This window comes from Dermacentor variabilis, chromosome 3, assembly GCF_050947875.1.
Source record: "Dermacentor variabilis isolate Ectoservices chromosome 3, ASM5094787v1, whole genome shotgun sequence".
NCBI lineage: Eukaryota > Metazoa > Arthropoda > Arachnida > Ixodida > Ixodidae > Dermacentor > Dermacentor variabilis.
Genome location: NC_134570.1, coordinates 139,530,757 through 139,552,825, shown reverse-complemented (window position 1 = coordinate 139,552,825; position 22,069 = coordinate 139,530,757). Strand labels below are relative to the sequence as shown.

General features: G+C 48.7%; 2 protein-coding genes across 2 annotated transcripts; both read left to right on the top strand.

The window, feature by feature from the left end:
- The first annotated feature begins 317 nt into the window (after positions 1 to 317).
- On the top strand, positions 318 to 12,644 carry LOC142574783 (testis-specific serine/threonine-protein kinase 3-like). The gene is made up of 4 exons (XM_075683797.1): positions 318 to 436; positions 1,672 to 2,066; positions 4,571 to 4,928; positions 11,733 to 12,644. Exons 1-4 carry the CDS (start codon positions 318 to 320, stop codon positions 12,307 to 12,309), a joined length of 1,449 nt encoding a protein of 482 aa, XP_075539912.1. The 3' UTR covers positions 12,310 to 12,644.
- Positions 12,645 to 13,540: 896 nt separating this feature from the next.
- Positions 13,541 to 21,395, top strand: LOC142574224 (uncharacterized). Its single transcript, XM_075683370.1, has 4 exons — positions 13,541 to 13,664; positions 15,800 to 15,846; positions 17,256 to 17,345; positions 20,961 to 21,395. The coding sequence occupies exons 1-4, from the start codon at positions 13,604 to 13,606 to the stop codon at positions 21,264 to 21,266; spliced, it is 504 nt and encodes a 167-aa protein (XP_075539485.1). The 5' UTR covers positions 13,541 to 13,603; the 3' UTR covers positions 21,267 to 21,395.
- Positions 21,396 to 22,069: the final 674 nt, after the last annotated feature.

Here is a 22,069-nt window from a genome sequence, read left to right as displayed (position 1 = left end):
AATAAATTTTTTTATGGCGATGCATAGATCCCCGAGTGAATGTAACGGCACAAAATCCGCGATGGACAACAACACACGAGATTTCAATGGCAGGCCGAGCTGTCGCACAGTGATATGCGAGGTGCTCTTCCTCAGGGAGGAACAGCGCCGACAGTCCAGTAATTAATGATTTAATCGGTTGCGAAAAATGGCGCAATAGCAAATCGCCTCCCGAGAGGAGGGTGATGATAATGCCTTGCGGGCACGGCGACGAGGACGAAGTTGTTATGGCGGCGCCCCCGCGGAGCTGAGCGGAGCTGCGCCGAGACTCCGGCGGCATGGCCGCGAAGTCTCCGAGCCCGCCCGCCGTCAGAGCCACCACCTCCAAGCAGTTCCTCGCCCTCGCCGGCTACATCTTGGGCCGCGAGATCGGCCAGGGCACCTACTCGAAAGTCAGGTGAGCCATGTGCGGACCGGCGGTATGCCTATAGCAGCGGTAGTATAGTATAGTGTGCGGCACACAGAGGTGAGACGTGTGCGTTCCGTCTGGTGAACTGTGACATCTCGCACTGTGTACACCGATAGCCGTGATTTGCCACTTCTCGGCACAGTTTCGAATCGCTTTCGCAGGTCGCTTTAGGTATACAGTATGTGATAGGAAGGGAACTTTTCGTCGGCAGAGAGTTACAGCCGGTGAAGACCGATTGCTAGTGTGGTGGATGCTTACATTTGATGATCTAGAACACTGGCGTAGAAATTGCACGTTTCCGTCATGGCACTATGGTGACAGGCCATGACGTGGTTCCCTGACACGACACCTAAATTGTTGACAGGAACCAATACCAGGTGATCACTATGATCTGATACCCATAATTCTCTTACGACTCGCGTAGGTGCGTTGTGTGAGGCTGATTAATCTTATAGGCTACCATGTCGACGCATACCTGCTCAACTGGTGTTAACCGTTTTTCGCTGACTTAGGCAAAGCTTTCTCTGCTGTCACAAAAACAGTGTACGTTCGAACTCTCCCGGATAATTGCCCGTCATAATGCAGCTGCGAAATTGAACGCAGCTTGACTGCCGCGCCATGGATGTTGCACACAGGAGTGCCGATTGCACGCGTCGTTTACAGAATGTGCGAGTACGCCAGAATCTTCTGTTATTTGCCGGTGTCCGCGTCATGTCGCTTTAGGTTCGATAGTACACCACGATTATCTGCTCTATGCTGACAGCCGGTGGTATTAAAACTTCGAAGACAATTTGTGCTAAGGGAAAGAAACTCTGTCAAAGACGTCGGAAAATTAAATGGCGTGACACAATAGAAAAATTCAAAAAGAAAATATATAATTAAATAATTGGGTTTTACGTGCGAAAACCACAATCTGGTTGTGAGGCACGCCGTAGGGGGGGATCCCGGAAATTTGGATCTCCTGGGATTCCTTAGCGTGCACCTAAATCTAAGTACACGGGTGTTTTCGCATTTCGCCCCCATCGAAATGCGGTCGCCGTGGCTGGGATTCGATCCCGCGACTTCGTACTTAGCAGCGCAACGTCATGGAGGGAAACTTGCAGTCATGCAGGGCACGATGGGCCGCCGGGAGGGACTTTCCTTCTTTTAGTACACATAAACTAGGCTCGTAATGGTGACTGCACCGCGAGGTGGCATATCGGACGCCGTAAATCTTCGTGCAGGATTGGCGTTAAGGGCGACCAGCGTTATGCGGTTAAAATCATCCCGCGGCATCTGGCACCGCGGGAGTACGTGTACCACTTCCTTCCGCGCGAGCTGGTCATCATCCCAAAGCTGAAGCACCCGAACATCATCCGCGTCTTCGACGTGCTCGAGATCAAGCGCAAGGTGTTCGTCGTCATGGAGCTGGCCACGCAGGGCGACCTGCTGCTCAAGATCACCAACGACGGCCGCTTCTCTGAGAGCAAGGCGTTCCACTACTTCGAGCAGATCTGCGACGCGGTCGCCTACTTGCACCGACAGAACATTGTCCACCGGGACCTCAAGTGCGAGAATATTCTGCTTAGCCCTAAACGACAAGTCAAGTTGGCAGACTTCTCGTTCGCCCGAAACACGCGTAAGCAGACACTTCTCTCCGTTCGTTTTGTCAGCGCGTTCCCTGGGTGTTGTATGTGCTTGGCGTGCTCGCTGTCTGCAAGCTGTCTTTAATGTGTGGGGCATGGCGACGGGTCAACCTGCTCATATGAAGCTACTTTACTCATGCAGTCTTCCTCGACGCACTTCGTACAAGTGTAACAATTAAAGTACGAACAGGACAATGCTCGTTTGACATCTTAGACAGAAGTAGGACAAAAGGGAATAGGAAATGGGGCAAAAAGGAGCAGACAAACGTAAGAGATCCTTTTTTTTTCTTTTTCCAGGCATCAAACACGAACTGCTGTGTTCTTCTAAGATGTCGCACAAGTGTTTTACTCCCTGTTGGAAAATGAACTCGTAACTCAAAGGCACGCACGCAGAATAGCAATGCCGTTCATACATAGGCCTGTCGTCACCCATCTGCGGTGGTTTAGCAGCTACAGCATTGAGCTACTAAGCACCAGGTCACGGGTTCGATCCGGCCTTAGGCATTTGATATTAGTAGCACTCTCCTGCTGAGCAACTTTCAACTTGATCGAGATGTTCCCACGAAACTCAAGCTCCCGAGGAGGTCGAACGTCGTACGTAGAGGAACGAAATAACGAGGTTGTTTGCACCGTTAGTCATTGAAATTAAAAGTAATGCAGCCGTCCTGCAAAGTTGACGATTTTTGTAAAATACTACCCATTTCGTAGTGGAAGCGCTCGGCGCTGTTGTTCGATAGATGGCCCGAGTGCTCTATTTTCTTAACTCCGCAACATGTCAAGAGATGGTAACGGTTTCTAGTTTGGGTTATTCGTTACCACGTTAAACCTGGTAAACTGTGCAGATACAATGATTAAAACAGATGGACACAAGCCAATGCCTGTTATGTCTATACAGCGCTGTTGTATTAGTTCTCTCCCGTATATAGAAATGGCAGCGCGCAACAGGCTGAAGTAACGGAACAAGCGGTCGCTTCAGGTTTTGGTTGGGCGAGGTCCGTATAGAATAGGAGCAGAGCTGCAATCGTGTTCTGTCAACTGTCGCCGCTTTTATATATACAGCGCCAAGAATATAAAAATAATATATGGCATGGCACAAGCACTGAATATCAAGTTGTCCTAAAGAATATTCTTGCACTTCGTCCGTAGTCTGCGCGCGCTTTATGTCGACGCAGACATGTCAAAACTACCTAAGCACATCCTTATATACGAAGGCTCTTATCGCATTTCCTTTCATGAATTGAAGATTATTTTTCGATTGCGTCGCGCGTATACATTTTTGCACCTCCACAGTTTGTTAAACGTAAGTGAAAACTGTCACGCTAGCGGTTTTACTATGTAACCAAAATCTGTCAGGTGGATAACGCATTTCACGGTGCACTTATGTATACCATGCTGCATAAAATGAAATGTGAACAGGAACTAACTGACTGAAACACGTTTCACGCGCAATTACGTAGATTTGCGATGTGTAATCGCTCTGTAGCCGGTTTATAGGAAGTATTATAGTCCCAAATGTACGTTTCGTGGCCTCAGGCAAGCCGCTCTTATACAAATGCAGTGGAACTTCGAATCGGCAACCACGCATTGGAGTGTCGTTTCGGAATTGTTCGCATTTGAACATATGCTGATTGTACGCAGTGTGTCGGAATGGAACAAAAAACCAAAATGAAAAACGAAAAAAAAAGGATATTTTTGTCCGGAACGAAAATGCAACCGAAACGTTATTTATTATTTTGTTTCGGAGTGAAACCGAAATATTTTTTATTCGGTTTTCGATTCAAGGGGAAAGTCGGCAATCCGAAACAACGGACTTCAGGCAACGTCAGAATTATTGCGTTTATCTCAGGCAGGGATAGTGCAAACGATAGCAGGTCGAGCGCAGGCCCTAATCAAAGCCTGTCGCTCGGTGCACTATCCAATCGGCATCGTTGCTATACTCAGGGGTTGCGCGCTTAAGAGCTTATTGTTTCGTTTTCTGCGTGTATCAGCGCTTTGTTACCGAAGTTTTATCGTTCATTTATGTTCGTTTAAGTTCGTTTTATCACAACAGCGGTCTCTCATTCCGGCGAGTACACTCGATGACATGCTGCTTCTGAGATGATGCTCAGTGCCTTGAGTCAAGGCACTGAGCATGATCTCAGAATTCATAATTCAGTTAATGAGAAAAATAAATATCTTACTGCGAAATAATAAAGTAAATGTTCACTTATTAAGAAGTAATAAATCAAAAAAGCTTTATCGTTGCCTTGCTTAGAAAATATTTGCATGCGAACCAAAACCGTTACGAACCGTTACGGACCATCCTTTGTTTTTTATTCGTTCCGGAACAGAACAGCAACGGAGCGTTTTTCAGTGGAACGAAACTAAAACCAGAACGAAAAGCATTTCGTGCCGACACCCTTGATTGTGCGTGTACAGAGTTTCTTCTCTCCGTGCTCTTGGTTGCTTGCGCACTGCTTGCGTTTCGCCACCATCACCACCACCGTTGGCGGCGCAGACAACGCGAACAAGCGCAAGGTCCTGAGCCGGACGTTCTGCGGCAGCGCGGCGTACGCGGCGCCCGAGGTGATCCAGAACATCCCGTACCGTCCCAAGCGCTACGACTCGTGGAGCCTCGGGGTGATCCTCTACATCATGGTGTGCGGCCAGCTGCCCTTCGACGACACCAACCCGTTCCAGCAGGTGCGCGCCCAGATGAGCCGCCAGATCAGCTTCCCGGCGTCGTACGGCCTCACCAAGATGTGCCGCAACCTCATCAGGCACCTGCTCGAGCCGTACGTGCTGTACCGCTGCTCCGTGCCCCGCGCTATGAAGCACCCCTGGATGCGCAAGGAGAGGATCAAGCGGAAGCTCAAGTCAGTGACGCCACCGCGTGCATTCTTTCGCTCGAGGGACGCCATAACAGGAAAGTGTTAGCGGCCAACTGCCACCCGAAATTTTTGGAGTGTGTAAAAAGCGTAGTTTTGAGATACTGTCGATACAGTGAGGCCTCCATTCGAAATTTTACGTTTGAAGCACCTTGGATGGCTTCGCTTTTAGAAGCTCGCAGAAATAGCCGCTTTTTTGATACCGAAACTGAAAAAGAAAGTTAAAAAAAAACGACGTCGCCATTATCCGCTCGCCGGAAGTGATGCATGCCGAAGAGTCTGATGGTCGTCGATAGACTTAAGTCTTAGCGACAACCATCAGGTGCACGCGAGGTCTGCTTAAGTGCTCTTTAACGCTTGCTAACCAGAAAAATAATAAAGATTGAAATTACCAGCCCAGCGGGTTTGCCAAGATTGCTCTAGGAGTGTATACTGCTCGTTTCTAAGATATTTAGCCAAAGTGAAACTTCGTTGCAGTTGACCTCTAAGTTTAGCTGCGCTTTCCACTTCTGCAGTACTAGTAGAACAGTCAGTAAAGACGCAACAGATCGTGATGTCCCGTTTTGGAACCTTTGAGGTATAATAAATAAATAAATAAATAAATAAATAACGAAAGACGCATGGCGGCACGTTGTAATGTAGCTATCCGGGACGTGATAGATATTGAGTTTTTGAAAGCATCCGCTCGGACTTAGTTAATTGCTTATCAGCCATCAGTTAATTAACACAGAAGAAACACACCAAATACACCTAGAAAAAAAGATGTGACTTTTCATTTACTATAACTTTGTCTGCTGCACATTACCTTAATACTAGCCTCTTGGCTTCGCGACACTCCCATAATCGATGCGGGTGTTCAACTGGTAAACTTGCAACCTGGTATTTCGTCTGCTGAAAATCTTAAAGCGTTATTGTCACGACGCTCAATTAATTTGATTGTGCCGAGCTAACAGTCCTATGCCGCTTCCTTAAACGCGTGCATGATTGTGGACAATCGGTTAGAGAAATACAATATACAGCTTTCTCGAGCTATCCGTGAGAAAGAACACACATACGTGCCCCCCTCAGTTGTTTCAACTGGCGCCCGTGGGATGACGGCTATATAAGAGTGAGACATTTAAGCGGCGCACACCGCTGACACCACTCACACCATTCCGGGACGTTGCCACTTTGCCGTGCTTGTTGTTGCTGTATTGAATGACGTGTATCCGCCTATCGCAATGACATATGTCGTGTCTTGTGTGCTTGCGCGTTATTTCACGCCCATGTTGTGAAAAATGGTACAGTGTGCAAAAACTGAGTACGCGCCTGAAGTTTCACCAAAGTTGATCTCTGTTTACAGAAGCACCTTGCAGAGAGCGATATTAACTAATTTTGCCGTTATTATAAGGCAGCGCATTATTAAGAAGCTCGCAATATATGAGACATTGAATTACCTGTATTATGCAGTAAGTGCTGCGGTTTTCTTCAATGTAGTGCTTGTGCATATGTCTTCTTCATTTTTATCTTCTGTCTGTTGTGTTAACTGTCCTAAAGTCCATTCCTCGCTCTCTCTCTCTCTCTCTCTCTCTCTCTCTCTCTCTCTATATATATATATATATATATATATATATATATATATATATATATATATATATATATATATATATATATGTGTGTGTGTGTGTGTGTGTGTGTGTGTGTGTGTGTGTGTGTGTCTTTGTGTGTAATATCTGTGGGCGTTGTGTAGGTTCAAGCACGAAAGAGAACAAAAAATCATGCAAATGTTACAATAAAATGCATACGAAAAGATCCAACTTCCAATGCAGAGAAATGTTACAGTAAAATAGGAAAATTTCCAGCAAAAGGATAACTGAAAAAAAATACCGCAGTTTCGGCCGAAAGGCGCAGCATCGATTGCAATAGCAAATTATTAGACAGCTATACCCAGTAAGGATGATAGATTTAGCAGCCTCATAAGCTTGTAGACATTCGTTTACTAACTAAATTAGCAAGTATAGTGTCACACGCGCACAGGCAAACATGAACACATCTCACACGATGAGCGCGCGCACTCGCTGTGAAAACGCTGGAGTGAGGAAGTGCGGCAGCAGCAACGAGCGAATTGACCTTCGTGCTCTTCTCGTTTCAACGCGAACTAAGCGGCCAGAACACAGCGCGCACTATCCAAACAGGCCTCGGCGCGCCTAGACTCTGTACCAATCGCAGATCGATTTCAAGATAGGATCCGCTCGGCGGTGCTCAGCCGCCGCCGGAGTAGAACCGCACCCCCCTCCCCCGGTGTCTTGCGCGCGATGGAAGACGCGCTTCCTCTCTTGCGTGCGTTAGATCGAGCTACCATCCTCGGCTCACCCTCGCACCTACAGAATACGGCACGTGGCCACGATTTTATCGCACGTGGAATTTATACGAAACATCACGGCGACGGCGACGACGGACATGCGCCTGAAGTTTCCATGTAATTGTCATCACAATAATAAACACAATCCAATTTCGGGACTGGGTGGCGTATACGGAAAACATATCCCGTAGGCGCCAGTGGGTCAGAGCTGCGCGCCTATGGCTCTCGCCACAGGCCACTTCTGCTAGCGTGGCAGCACCCAGGGACGAGGCCTCCGACGTTGCCTCCGAGATTTAAGTTTGTTTACGCTCCGACGCTGGGCTGCCGCTGCGGTGAACGCGATGCAGCGGTGGGCACTGAATTCCATTTGGTGTTAGGAGCACGCATCACTTACAATGTGGTGCATCCGAGGCACGTGAAGCAACTTGAAATGCTTCAAGAAACGCCTGTACAACGTTACGCAAGGGTGGTGTGCAGGCCATTGACTACGCCACGCCTCGCTGCTGAAAGCCGCGTCGCCCCGTTTTCAACGACGCTGGAAAAAGCATTCATGCGAAAAATGGGTACGCGCCACATCGCAAAGGAAGACGGCGGCCGTATGATCACGGAGCCATTTGCTGAGGCCACAGCAATAACGACGACACGGTAAGTTTTTGTTGCAGTTCAAAAGTGCGATCAGGTAAGACTTAACGCCGCATGCGTTACTTCGAGCGTCCACTTGTCCAAAATAATTCCACGCCGCACAGAGTGCATGTCACGCAGAATGAGAAGCGCGCATATATTTGCAGGTGTGCGTCCATAAGCCTTGAAAGTGTGCTTCAAACCATAGGCACTTTCCTGCTGCCGCGCGTGCGGCTTAAAGGGAAGCTGAAACGGTTTTAAAATTCCATGAATTGCTGGGGTTGGGAAGAACAGACCTATTAATTTACGGTTCTGAAATTTTTCGTTTTGTTATTATAAGGGGCGGAAATTGCTTTCTAAATCCCGCCGCGGACACTCCCCCGTCGCTTCCCGTAGTGCCGGGTGAGGACGCAGCCGGAGGAGAGAACCGGCGATAGTGACGTCACTCCCGGGGAGCGTGCCGGCGGACCGGCGTGCTGGCATGTGCTGGCGTGGTTCTTTCAGTCCTGCGCTTTACTAAACGACGCTACGAGAGATCTGCCGCCGCTGACGGTTGCTTTCTTTAGCGATTTTTGTGAACTGTGCTTTCTTTCTGCGCTGCGTGAGTGCCTAAGCCAAGGACGCCCAACATGCCCTCGTTCTGTGCAGCATGCAGCTGTGCGAACACACGCGGGCGAGACGATGTGGTGTTTCACATGTTCCCGAAGGACAAGAAGCTTGCAGCGCAGTGGGTCCGTGCGGTGAGGAGAGAGAATTTCGTGTCGACGAAATCAACTGTGCTGTGCTCGAACCATTTTCGCGACAGTGATTATCATCGGAGCTTGACAACGATGCGGGCAATCGGTATTCCAGTTCCGGTGTTCCGTTGCCCACATTGATGCACTCGAGAAATGCGAACATTTGCAGCCATGAACGTCTGGTAACACAGTTTTAGCGTAGCCGGATAGCCTTACGACCAATGCGGAAATGCGTTGTTGCTAGCGTTGCTAGGCTTACCTAGCGACATTCGAAGTACGATTGCAGTTACCGTAAAGTTACCGTGTTTACCACACGGCGGGGCTAAAACTGCCTAATATCTGTATGTCAACAGTAGCATGCAGCACGCATACCGATTCTTGATCGAGCCACAATCGCAAACTCGTCGAACCATAGTCTGAATATTACACATATAATCCCCCTGGCCATCTCGACCTGGATGTTTATGATAAGCAACTTCCATGACTGTACCTCGCAGCACTGTATGTGCGCGCTTTGAAGCGCGATACTTGTGTTCGCGATTGTGTATCAACACGCAAAAAACCACGGGACTTTAGACAAGCAGCGGCAAGGTGCTTGACATCGCGGAATTGCACCCGTGTTTACAATCTAATGAGAAGTTAGTGCTTCAACATTCTTCCAGCAGCGAAATCCCAGTAACACTTTAGCGCGTTTTTTCTCCTGTCATTGCAACGTGCAGCTACATGAAAAAACATACGTACCAGCTAATATTACCAATGCGCGAGAAGCTGCACACATCGTTCTCGCTGTTGGCACACTCAACATCGTCGTTGCCGCCATCGTTTTCTGTATCGGCTGTCGGTTCGAACATGTAAGGCGAAGGTACAAGCCGTCCGAGACAGCGAGAACGTTCCATAATGTTTAAAACTATCTGTGAAGCCATACCAGAACAGCGTGCTACGCTCTGAAACGGCGGCGCCGATCGGTGATCCCCGTGAATGACGTCACAGCGGTCCCAACCAATGACGGGCAACAGCGGCGTTCGCGCGATGCCCCGAGGCGTGGATGCGCGTTTTCTTGCTAAAAACGGCCGCTTGCGTATGTTTCCGCCCTTTTTAAACTAGATATTCGTGTTCAATGGACTAAAAATTGTAGACTGCCGCAGGGAACTCATTTTTTTTTCGAAAAGTGTTTCAGCTTCCCTTTAACTCTGACACCCAATTCTCCGTCGGATATGATTTTCTTATACCCGCTATGCATGAAGGAAAAGCGCGTGGCCAACACGCAATTGTCTTGCCTCTTATTGGAATAAAGCGTAGACCAAGGGGGAACCTCTGTTAAAACACCGAGCTTGCTGCGATTCTTCAGTTATGAAAAAGAAGGAAAACAGTAGTTTATGATAGCTTCAACGCACGGCACCTTTGTAATGCGGCAGAGCATTTAATGTATTGCAGTGAAGCGAGTGAGAATTTTCGCGCATACGCAGTGTAAGCAGGACTTTATATGCATTTCATGATGGTGAATGTGCTTTAAAAAGCTTCTCCACAATACTTATAGGTACTGCGGTGAAACTGTATATCAAGCGACAAGAAAAATAATACCGGCAGATGGAAGCCTCAGGTGCGCAGCTAAGATAATAATAATGACTACGACCGTGGCCCAATTGTGTTTCCAGTTTTTATAACATGTTGCTTACGCTTCGTAAGCGCGCAAATTCGCACTTCGCTTCACTGCAAGGCACTGCATGCTTCAGCGCGGAGGCCTCAGGTGAGCACCTGAGATGATAATAAAGGCTAGACCGTGGCCCAGTGAAGTTTCCTGCTTTTATAATAGTCTTGCTTACACTGCGTATGCGCGCAAATTCTCGTTCGCTTCACTGCAATACACTGAATGCTTTACCGCATTACAAAAATGCGGTGCGTTGAAGCCATCATAAATTACCGTTTTCTATTCTTTTTTTTTCATAACTGAGGAATCGCAGCAAGCTCGGTGTTTTAGTAGAGTTTCCCCCTTGGTCTACGCTTTATTGCAATAAGAGGCGAGACAATTGCACGTTGGCCACGCGCTTTTTCTTCACGCATAGCGGGTATAAGAAAATCATATCCCACGAAGAATCGGGCGTCAGAGCTAAGCCGCACGCGCGGCAGCAGGAAAGTACTTATGGTTGGAAGCACGCTTTGAAAGCTTATGGACGCACGCCTGCAAATATATGCGCGCTTCTCACTCTGCGTGGCATGCACTCTGTGCGGCGTGGAATTATTTTGGACAAGTGCGCGCTCCGCGTAACGTATGCGGCGTTAAGTCTTACCTGATCGCACTGGCGTTCTCAAAAAAAGGCACTTTGAACTGCAACAAAAAAATACCGTGTCGTCGTTATTGTTGTGGCATCAACACTGGCTCCATGATCATGCCGCTGTCTTCTTCCTTATGGCTGTGGCGCGTGTCCGCTTTACGCATGAATGCTTTTTCAGCGTCGTTGAAAACAGAGCGACGCGGCTTTCGGAAGCGAGGCGTAGTGTTGTCAGAGACCTGCGCACAACCCTTGCGCAACGTTCCACTGGAGCTTCTTGAAGCATTTCAAGTTGCTTCACGTGCCTCGGATACACCACAATGCAAGTGATGTGGGCTCCTATCACCAAATGGGCGTCAGTGCCTACTGCTGCATCATAGAGCTGCATCGCGTTCGCCGGCGCGGCAGCTCAGCGTCGGAGCGTAAACAAACTTAAATCTCGGAGGCAGCGTCCCTGGGTGCCGCCGTAGTAGCGGAAGTCGCCTGTGGCGAGAGCCGATAGGCGCGAGATACGTTTTCCGTATACGCGACTTGGTGCAATGGTATGAAATGACTATTTCCGATAAAGTGAACAAAAACGTTGATGATAGGCAAGTTTACTGGCCCAACGTTTTATGTAACCAAACAGGGTGCATGCACGCACGCACGCGCAGAAGCGCGTAAGCGCGCGTATAAATCAAAGAAAAATATGCCCACACGGGGCTCATTGCGGCGTATCAATAGCACAGTGTACGAAAATTTTTTGCACTCCGCCATTCCACGTCTTCAGCCCTCGTACTGCAACGTTCATGTTTTCACCCGGATGATGTCGCAACACGCGCAGGCACATGAAGGACAGCAAACTGAGCGAGCTGGAGCGGAAGGGGAGCGACGTGAGCAGCGCCGGGTTGCGGGCCGCCCAGTCTGACGTGAGCATGGCGCAGCCCGGAGCAGGATCCCCAGGAAAGTTCAGGGCCCGCGCCATGTCCGCATCGTCGATGCCGCTATACCGGCAGCGCGACGACTTCGACGACTCGCCCGGCTACTACAGCAAGACAACGCTGGCCTGCAACACGGACGAAGGCCCCATCGGCTGGGGGCAGCCGGGCATGCAGTACACGCCGAACCCGATCTTCCAGCAGCCCATGCGCCAGGGTCACGCGGTCGTCAACACGCGCGTGTTCCCGCCCCCGATGGGTGGCGGCTATGACGCCATGGGAATGTACGGAAACATGGGCACGATGGCGGGAACGGGATACATGTCACCCATGGCCGGAGCGGGAATGTTCCCCATGCAGGGAGCGCCCATGATGGGCATGCCGCCCCGAAGGCGTCGCTCGGGCGGCAACCTGAACATAAACGTGGCCACACCGCGCTGCTCAGTCTCGGTGTCCAGCAGCTCGTCGGGGTCGTACGTTTAGGTCGAGGCGTTTCTTCCCTACGCCCTGCAGCACCAATGGAGTGTTCCGGGAGGACCAACGTTGTGCGCCAACGCTACTGGGAAGTGTATAGAGAGCAATGTATAGTCGCGGCGTGCCAAATACCCGTGCTTAGAGCGCCGTACGTACGGTTAAAGAAGAAGAAAATGAGAAAGAACGCGATGCCTGGACGAAATTAAGGATATTTCTTGGCGGCGGTGTGAAATTTGGTTGCCGCGTGCTGTGTATACCGTTGATTATACCTCCGCGATGGGGAACGCTTTTCACTCGACCTCCCGCTTTCTCGGGACGATGGCGGAATCGTTCTGTGTTGAATATCTGGCGCGGGGGGGGGGGGGGGCGAGGGGGAGTTTACTAAACGACGTGTATTGTAGAATCCTCGTTCCACAATTTACTTTGGCCTCAAATAAAAATTTCGCACCAGCGCAAATTATAAAGCCTTCGGCTATTTGGTACTATAGAGGACACATTAATTGAAGACGGAACGGTTGCCGTACAAATCGCCAAGTGGAACGCCTGATGCAACCTTAGAGCCTTGTTCTAGGTAATATTAGCTCAACTGTGCGATCACGTTTGCGGCTTGCAGTCCCCGGAGAGAAAGAGAGAGAGAGGCTGTAATTTTTTTAATGGTATGCGGTGTACAGGTGATAGCATAGCCAAACGCTTGCAATATTACTACAGATGATTATTGTGAAAGACGAGACGTTAAAAATAGTTACGTAGATCAGGTATTACGTAAGACGCATACGCCTCACTACAAGTGTACGTGTGCGTATCGTTTCTGTGCAAATGTATTCAAATTGATTGTGCATCACTACTTCAACTATGCAAACCGTGAACCCTCGATTACTTTTTGTCAGAACAGTGCGCCGCGGACAGGCGCGCATCACCCAATTTTTTCTTTGTCCTTGTTTCGGATTTACCGAATAACTTCGTAGTTAGAAATAAGTAATCGCAATGAGTCAGCCGCGGGGGGTCGCAATACTTTTGCTTGCCGTGTGTTCCTGTTGTGCCCTATAAAGACGTCAAGAACAAGATTCGATCCGGTTTGGCGCCGACGGTGACGGATGGTTCCTTCTATTGTCTCTGCTAAGATTATTTAAGACAGCAGCATTTCTGGGACGCTTCTTACGCGTTGCGCTGCATCTGCGCCTCACAATGGTATCGGAGGGAAAAAAGTAAATAAACATAAGGACAAGGGTGACGTGAAAAGCCACTTGCCTTCCTTTGTTTTTGGAGAAGAACTCGTAGTTGCGTGTCAAGCGACACTCCGAACATGCGAAAGCGACCGGCGCAGCTCCTCGCTCTAGGATTCGCCGTCGTCTTGCAGCTTTCGGGTAAGTCGCGTTAGATGAATTGTGCGGTTCATTGAAGGAGCTGGCACAAGAGAATTAGGGTTATCTTTATTAGCCGTGCTACTGGCAAGAATGTTTGATGAGGTCGCACAAAGGTTTCCGGTGCATCCTTTCTTTCTTTTTTTGCCTGTGGCTATTATTAAGAAACACACTGGTGTAATAAGAGGCGCTCAGGCGAACGCGCACAGGCACGCGCCTGCATTCCTTTCGTTCCTTCTGGGTGCGTCATCCCCCCTCCCCTCTCCCGCTTTCTGTTCAAAGCAAAGCTTTCTTCGCCTGCCAACCCATGGTTTCGCCTGGGTTGGTCGGCGGTCGCTCGGTCTGGTCGTTGGTCGGCCGCTGGCTGGGTTCTCGCCGAGTAGAATCAAAGGTCACTTAAAAAAAAAAATAGAGGCGAGTCCGGCGCCAGGATTCGAACATCGGCCCGACAGCCTCCTCCTGAGATTACTTTCGGTGTGCAAACTATTTATTCTAGCTCTTCATTTCTGCCTTTTAAAGCAAAGCTTCATAACGTTCAATTGAATGACAGAAGCTTCGCTGACGTTAATAATACTAGGATGTGAATATTTTTTATACTATTGCTGAAAACGGGCTATTCGTTATTCAATAACGGTAGTAACAGTTTTCCGATATTTGATTCGCTTCTATCGCTATTCAATTCGCATTCAGTTCGCCCTCAAAAAAAAATGCGCAATTGATGCGATCCTGTTTGTCTGATGCTGTCAGGATTGGGGGCTCAATCCCATCGCTCGTAATCAGTTGTCAAGATTGGAGTCGGGCATGAATTAGAATGTAGCTGGCCCATGCCGTCGTCCAACTTATCCACGCTGAGGACGTTGTTGAAGGGAAGGACTGCTTCTCATCGAGAAAGAGGAATATGGGTTTACTTACAGTAATTACATCAGCATGTTACAGTTAATCAGTCTAGCATAACTGCGAAAGAAAGTGCACTGAGCACCCGCACAACAGCTGTTTATAAACACTCGGTCCTCCCTCTCTCACACACGCACGCACGCACGCACGCACACACACACACACACACACACACGTACGCACGCACGCACGCACGCACGCACGCACGCAGGTTCACGGTCCTCCCCCCCCTCCGTGGGCGTATTCGTCGGCTGTCCGCTTACCGTTGCACATGCTGCGCGCGTTCTTTCGTTGGTGACGCCCTTCGTGACGCATCTTTCGCTACGTTTTTACGTGCGGCACTTTATTTGCATGCCTGCTTGTATTGCGTGTCCCTGGCGTGTTCGTATACTCCACACTCAGTTCTTTGCTTCCATTCTGCGACCGATCGCGACACGTGTAACCAACTTCATTTTTCTTTTTTTCACGTCACAGTTTACGTCACAGCCCGTGCACGGCGCCGCGACCAATCGCTTCCAACTATGCTAACTAGCTTTCTACGGTACCTATATTATGTACATATATTACATATTATTACATATATTGTGTACCTTATGTACATGTATTATGTACCTTATGTACCCTCAGTCAGTCCGAAAAGCTCATCCTCTGTGGACCGCTAGGCCTTCCGTATAATCGCTTCCACTCAATCGCCGTTGCTTGCGGAAACATTATCGGCGAAATAAATACAAGTGCTTGGTTATAATGCATAGCGCGAAACGAAAAATGGTAATAATTTGGTAATGCTATACCGCCTATACTATATGGCAATGCGCCATTGTAATATTCCGCAAGAACATTCAGTAGAAAACACTGCATGCAGAAACGCACATGTGAAGCTATCATTCCTCCACATTCGCACAAATCAGAATTAGTAAATTAAAAAAAAACAAGAAAAATACCATAAACAGACAGGGTTCCCCGTCTGCGGCTTCAGTACGAAATTAAAAGAATGAGGAGTTTGCTTTTCATTTTCTGTTCTTAGAAAGAATCTATTACTGCAGTATTTATGAAAAGCAGTAGCTTTGAAAGAATAGCCGGTAAGTCTTAATTGATTTAGCGTGCCTTTTTGAGGTTCCTTTAACGCTTTCGAAACGAGTGGCGCGCGTCCTCCCTTAATCTGCCATGTACGTGTTCTTTGTCTGCAACATGTTGGCCCAGTCATGAGGGATACATGTTCTCTTTTGTTGCTGCTGGAACAATAGATGGTGCGGCCGGAGAGTCATGCCCGAAGACGATCTGGCGACAACTTGTAAGTCCCCCGAGTGTAGACATTCATCGTGCACTCACCCATTCGGCTGAATAGTGTCTGCTTTTGTCAATGAATATAACTGGAAATTAGGTGGCCAAGGCCTCTGTCCACACGCGCAAAGAGAAAGGGTAGGGATCCAGTGGTGGAGGGAAAGAGGGTAAGAACAGCTGACACATAAAACCGCCTTGTACGCTGGACACAAAGGTTTGAGAGCACACCTGACGCAGATTTTCTGCACTCCTGCACAGTGTACTGTATATACCGAATGTTGACAAATGAACGTGATAGTTATAAAAAAAAATTATGGGGTTTTACGTGCCAAAACCACTTTCTGATTATGAGGCACGCCGTAGTGGAGGACTCCGCAAATTGGAACCACCTGGGGTTCTTTAACGTGCACCTGAATCTAAGTACACGGGTGTTTTCGCATTTCGCCCCCATCGAAATGCGGCCGCCATGGCCGGGATTCGATCCCGCGACCTTGTGCTCAGCAGCCCAACACCATAGCCACTGAGGATAGTTATACAAGTAGAACGTGAGCGAGAAGATCAAGAGCAGCGTAAGGGGGTGATTTTTGAACCTCATGAAGCCAACGGGTGACGAAGCATATGGGAAATTGCATCTTCTGCTTAATTGAAACGTCGAAGTCACGATATTAACAATACAGGGGCGTTCCGCCTGTCAGAGGCTGAAAGCGTGCGGTGCTTTACCATTGAGGTACACCGCGGTGACCGTGCTCGCGCTTTTTTTTTTTGGCATTGGCGAATTTGTACTATATGAAACGAGCCCTGGCAGCGAATGTTAGCCAGCGACATTCACGGTCATGACGGCGTATGTGGAACCTTCTTTCAACTGCAGGGGTCACGTGGTGCTTGAACTTAGGAACAGGCAACTACATCCTACAGGAATACATCCCTTGTCTGTTGCCTCATATCAAGGTTTTCAAGGTCTACAGACAGAACAGTATAGACCCTCACTATAGACAGAACGTCTTCTACAGACAGACGTTTACGTCATGGCACCGGGGTACATTTTTTATATAGTGGCGGTTTTAGTAATGACATGTTTTACAACACTCTTTCGCTCACGAAATTTCTTTCTCGGTAACGATTAGGCTTTGCACACCTTGGACCATTAATAATGTACGCGATCAATCAAGTATTGTTGAACGTGGTGACCGTTTAGGATAATTGTAAGTTAGCGCTAACATTACTCCCTCTTACCGTAAATTCGGGGCTGCATGCATGCTCACCTGAACATAATTATGCTTTCATTCATGTCGCAAGAGCTTTTATACGTTCCTTAAGTTTGTTCCAGGTTGACGAACATAGAGTAATTAGGAGAAGCTTTGCAAATTAACTACTGGGATTATTTTTTGTTTTAGATTTCAACGCACTTGATTTTCGCAGGGGCTCACGGGGTACCTGAGCTCCTGTAGGTACTGGTGCAGGGGCTTCCTGCCCAGGATCGGTTATGAAAAAGATGGGACGCCCTGCACGGTGAGTTGCCGCCATCTTCTTTGTTCTTAGTGTCTATCTTATTTGCGTGCTTGTCTCAGCGTGCTGCGTTATCGCAAGCATCGCGGTGCAGTTGCACAGTATACTGTACGCCAACGAAAAAAAAAGCAATAAAGAAAGGTTGATATCACTTTATTAAAAAAAGAAAGAAAGACAAACCGGCAGCAATTTGAGGCAGCAGCAGCTAGAACTACCTCAATTTGCTGCCAGTTTCATTTTAGCAACAAGAACTAGCCACACGTGATAGACAACAACAACAACAACAACAACAACAACAACAACAACAACAACAACAATGGAAAGGCCGCATCGTCGTCGTCAAAAGCTGGAGTGACGAGCTAATATTGTGCAGCTCCAGTTCAGAGCCATCTTCATCCAGTGATATTGACTCACTAAGAGCCTGCGAAAAGGACTTGGGGCTGCTATCTAACGAATGAAATAAATTGGGCCACTTTACATCTCAAAGCCGTAGTACGGCTATAAGGGACGCCTTAGGGGAGTGTTCCGGATTAATTTTTACCTCTTGACGCTATTTAACGTACACACAAAGAACGTCTCATGAATAAGGGGACGAGGCACCTAGCTGTCCCATCGTCTACTCTTATTCGTGGATTTGTTTTTTGCTATTTATACTAGGATGATACTTTCGAATGCTCCAACGATGGATAGCTGTCGAAACATCATAGCTAGAAGTGCTGCTTAATGGCGCGTCTAGCCATGACAAAAATGGAAGTTTGGCGCGAACAGGCACGATTAACGAAAGGCGGAGCTATGAGCCCCTAAGAACACACATACAGAAAGCAAACCTACCCTTTTTATATGCACGCCCATTTGCGCCTAGCTTACAGTTCGCAATGTTTCACGAACTTCGCAAGAAATTCTTCTAAGATGGCTTCCTTTGCGGCCGCCAATCCAAAACCTCGCATCTAGGTGTGAACGACGAGTACGCGACAAGATCCAAGGCATTCATGTTCAGGAAATGCTAAACATGCAGTTAGCCCTTTGCGGAAACGTCTTCTTTAAAAAAAAAACACCAAGCTTGTTAGAATTACAGCAGGCGAAGTATACTGAGCGCACTAGACACTGCTTGTAACCGCGCTCAGTAGTGTCCGGCACCGTCTACGGAAGAGTACCAAGAAGGTTGTTTGTACAGTACGCAACACGACTGCTTGTTTCATAGTTTTTTTCCCACCGTCCTGCTTAGCTTTACCTAACTCACTTCTACCACTTATTCTCCACACTACTTTTCTTAGCGTGTAGTAGGGAGCTAGAAGGATGTCGATGGCCCACAGGTTATTAGATCTTGCCGTTTAGTGCGAGAGTTGGCCGACGTTGAGTAGGGTTTTGAGAACTGAAGGCTTATTTACATTATTTACAGTAATAGCGCAAAGTAATCAACAGTCATAAAGCCATCGACGGCCGGCAGCAAATCGGACGCTGTGGCCCGTGGCAAGAACGAAAAAAACTCTTCTCCCTGTCTGTCGCTTTTAACCCCTTCGGTCTCTCGGGGTCACGTCATTTTCGGCCAATCGTCGAGCCAGCTCAGGTGTCATCATTTTTCTCCAATGGTAGGCGCCCGCGCAAATGTCGTCACATTCGGCCAATGGGGATGCTCCAAGGGCTCCATTGTCCGAGGGTTGACTTGCCTCCGGCGTCGCCTCCTCGCCTGGAAGCGCTCAGCTGGAGGAGACGGGTTGTTCTCGAACGACCTTCCAGAGCCGCAAAACAGCTTTGTTCGGGACCAAGATCACCTACCTGGAACCGTGCCAGCCTCCCGTTGCACTTTCGGGAAGAGGCAAGCAGGGGTGGAGAAAATAGCTCTATATGCGGCCCATGAGGTGGGGGTCGCCAACCTGTCTGACGGGTCCGGTAACGTGGTAGACGCGCCCCGGCGCACCATAATTGGAATGCGACGGCGAGTGGATGTGGCCGGGGAACTTGGGTGATGGCAGGAAAAGGGTCCGTATCCAACAGCTCCTCCTCGCCCCGGAAGTTTGCAATGGCCGGTGAACTCAATTCGCTGACCATGAGGAACGCTGATGGAACATGTAGTGTACTGGTGACGAGCCTCGTGTGACTAATTTCTGGATCCCGGGCCCTGGAGAACGTACGTAAAACAAACGAAGCAACATAGCGCTGCACCACGTGCAAGCGCAGGCTCTTCACCCCTGACTCGCCAGGCTATTACTATGTCAAAATCAACCCTGTGTTTTTTTTCCTTTTCCCAATTTTGATAAAGCAGTTCCAACCACCTCTCTAAACAGCTTTCCATATCTCCCCGAATGCCGACAAGGCCAGAGTGATATTGTCGCTGCAAAAGAAACGGGAGAAAGTGAAACAATTAATGAGAACAACTTTTAATACACAAGCCAAGTTTTGAAACTACAAGTATGACTTCCAGCCCATAATAACACGTCCTACCTCGTTAGTCAAAGCAAGGAAGGTAATACGTCGGTTTACCGAAACAACCGGCTCAAACCATCCACATTCCCATTTGACTTGCCCCTTTTGTAACGGACGGTGAAGTTATATTCCTGGAGAATCAGACTCTATCTGATTCTGAGCATCTATCTGAGCTATCTATCTGACTCTATCTATCTGAGCAAGCGTCCGTTCCTAGGAGACATATGTCTGAGCCAGGTCAGAGGACAGTGGTCGGTCTCGAAAGTGAATTTTGCTCCGTACAGATAAGAAGATAATTTCTGGACCGCCCAAACTAAGCATGCGCATTCTTTTTCAGAAGCGCTGTACGCCTCCTCTCTGCACATTAATTTTCGGCTAGCCTACAGTACTGGATGCTCCTCCGCGTCTTCGCCCACCTGGCTGAGGACGACTCCCAACCCTCTGTCACTAGCAATTGGATGTGGTCGGGGAACTTGAGTGATGCCAGGAAAAGGGTCCATATCCGACAAGGGTGGTCCGCTGTTAAAGGGAACACAGGAGTGCAGAGTATGTCCGGATTTCCCTCTCTCGCAAGAGTACAACTGCCTATAGATTTGCAGCAGATCACTTGCGGTTGATACAGCTCTGACTCCTTTCGACACACATGCGCAGTGCACCTACATTGCTTGCGCAGCCACTTGCAGCTAGGGTGCCAACAAAGGGAGAGACGCACATTTGAGTGTTCCTTTAACAGTGGACCGCACTGTGCACGTTTCCTTCGGGGTTCGAATGCAATAAATTTTAGTGCTTAACGTTCGAAAACTGCACAGCGGGTTATGAGGGACGCCTCAGTGGAGGCCTCTGGATTGAGATTAATCGACCACCTGAGGTTTTTTTAACGTGTACCCAAAGCACGGCATGTGAGGATTTCTCGCATTAGACATTTGAATGCAGCCGCCGCGGCCGGGACTCGAGCCCGCTACCTTGTGCTCAGCAGTGCAGCGCCACAGTCGCCGAGCCACGCGCACCGCTGTAGCGTGGCTGGAAAGTCCTCGGAACCAACCGTCCTTGTAAAAACGTACTCAGAGAAAACAATAAGTGCGCACAATACTAATAATAAAAAAAAAACAGGAGTCGCTAATTTTTTATTGATTAGTCACTCGGGTGGCCCAAATCCCAACATTTTCCTCCCTCCCCATTTCACTGCTTTCGCAGAGATTCTTCCGAAGCGGTGCCTGCCGGAACGGTTACTGCATCACGGATGTCCCGCCCGATCCGAGTCTGCAAACACCGGGTGACGGGGCCGGCGGCCGAAACGGTGGGCGCGTTGTGCAGTCCACCGGTAGAGGAAGCGCTGCGGCCGTACCGCCTTCCAGTGCGCAGGGAGCAGCCAACACCGGAAGGGGCACTGCTGCGACCAACGGAGCCGTTGCCGGCGGTGCCGTCAACGATGCGAAGAAGAAAAAGACCGCGGCGCGAAGCCCACGTCAGCGAGTACCTGCACCCGTGTCTAAGACCTAAGGCAACGTCAGCGTCGGAGGCACAGAGATGAGCTCCGTTATTCGCTGGGAAACAATAATAAAAGGGTATAAGCTGCCTGTTGGCATTGCATGATACCGCCACCCACTTTGTAGCTACCTGGTGTTCCTATTGCACAAAGATACCCATCCTTTAAAGAAATACTTAACTGGCACAACTGCGCCCTCATACAAGCTTTAACTTGGGAGCTCCTAGCTGTGTCTTACCAGTACTCACGTATGGGGCAGAAACCTGGAGGCTTACGAAAATGGTTCTGCTGAAATTGAGGACGGCGCAACGAGCTATGGAAAGAAGAATGATGGGTGTAACGTTAAGGGATAAGAAAAGAGCAGATTGGGTGAGGGAACAAACGCGGGTAAATGACATCTTAGTTGAAATCATGAAAAAGAAATGGGCATGGGCCAGACATGTAATGAGGAGGGAAGATAACCGATGGTCATTAAGGGTTACGGACTGGATTCCAAGGGAAGGGAAGCGTAGCAGAGGGCAGCAGAAAGTTAGGTGGGCGGATGACATTAAGACGTTTGCAGGGACAACATGGCCACAATTAGTACATGACCGGGGTAGTTGAAGAAGTATGGGAGAGGCCTTTGCCCTCAGTGGGCGTAACCAGGCGGATGATGATGATTATGATCTAAGTACATGGCAATGGAGAAATCTTTCTCGGCAACAGCTGCACCAATTGGGATGACATTTATTGCATTTAAAGTAAAATAGTTAAAGCCTACCTACTGTAGCGAGTACATTTTTTTTCATTTAGGGCGACCAGTTCTTAGAAAAAAATT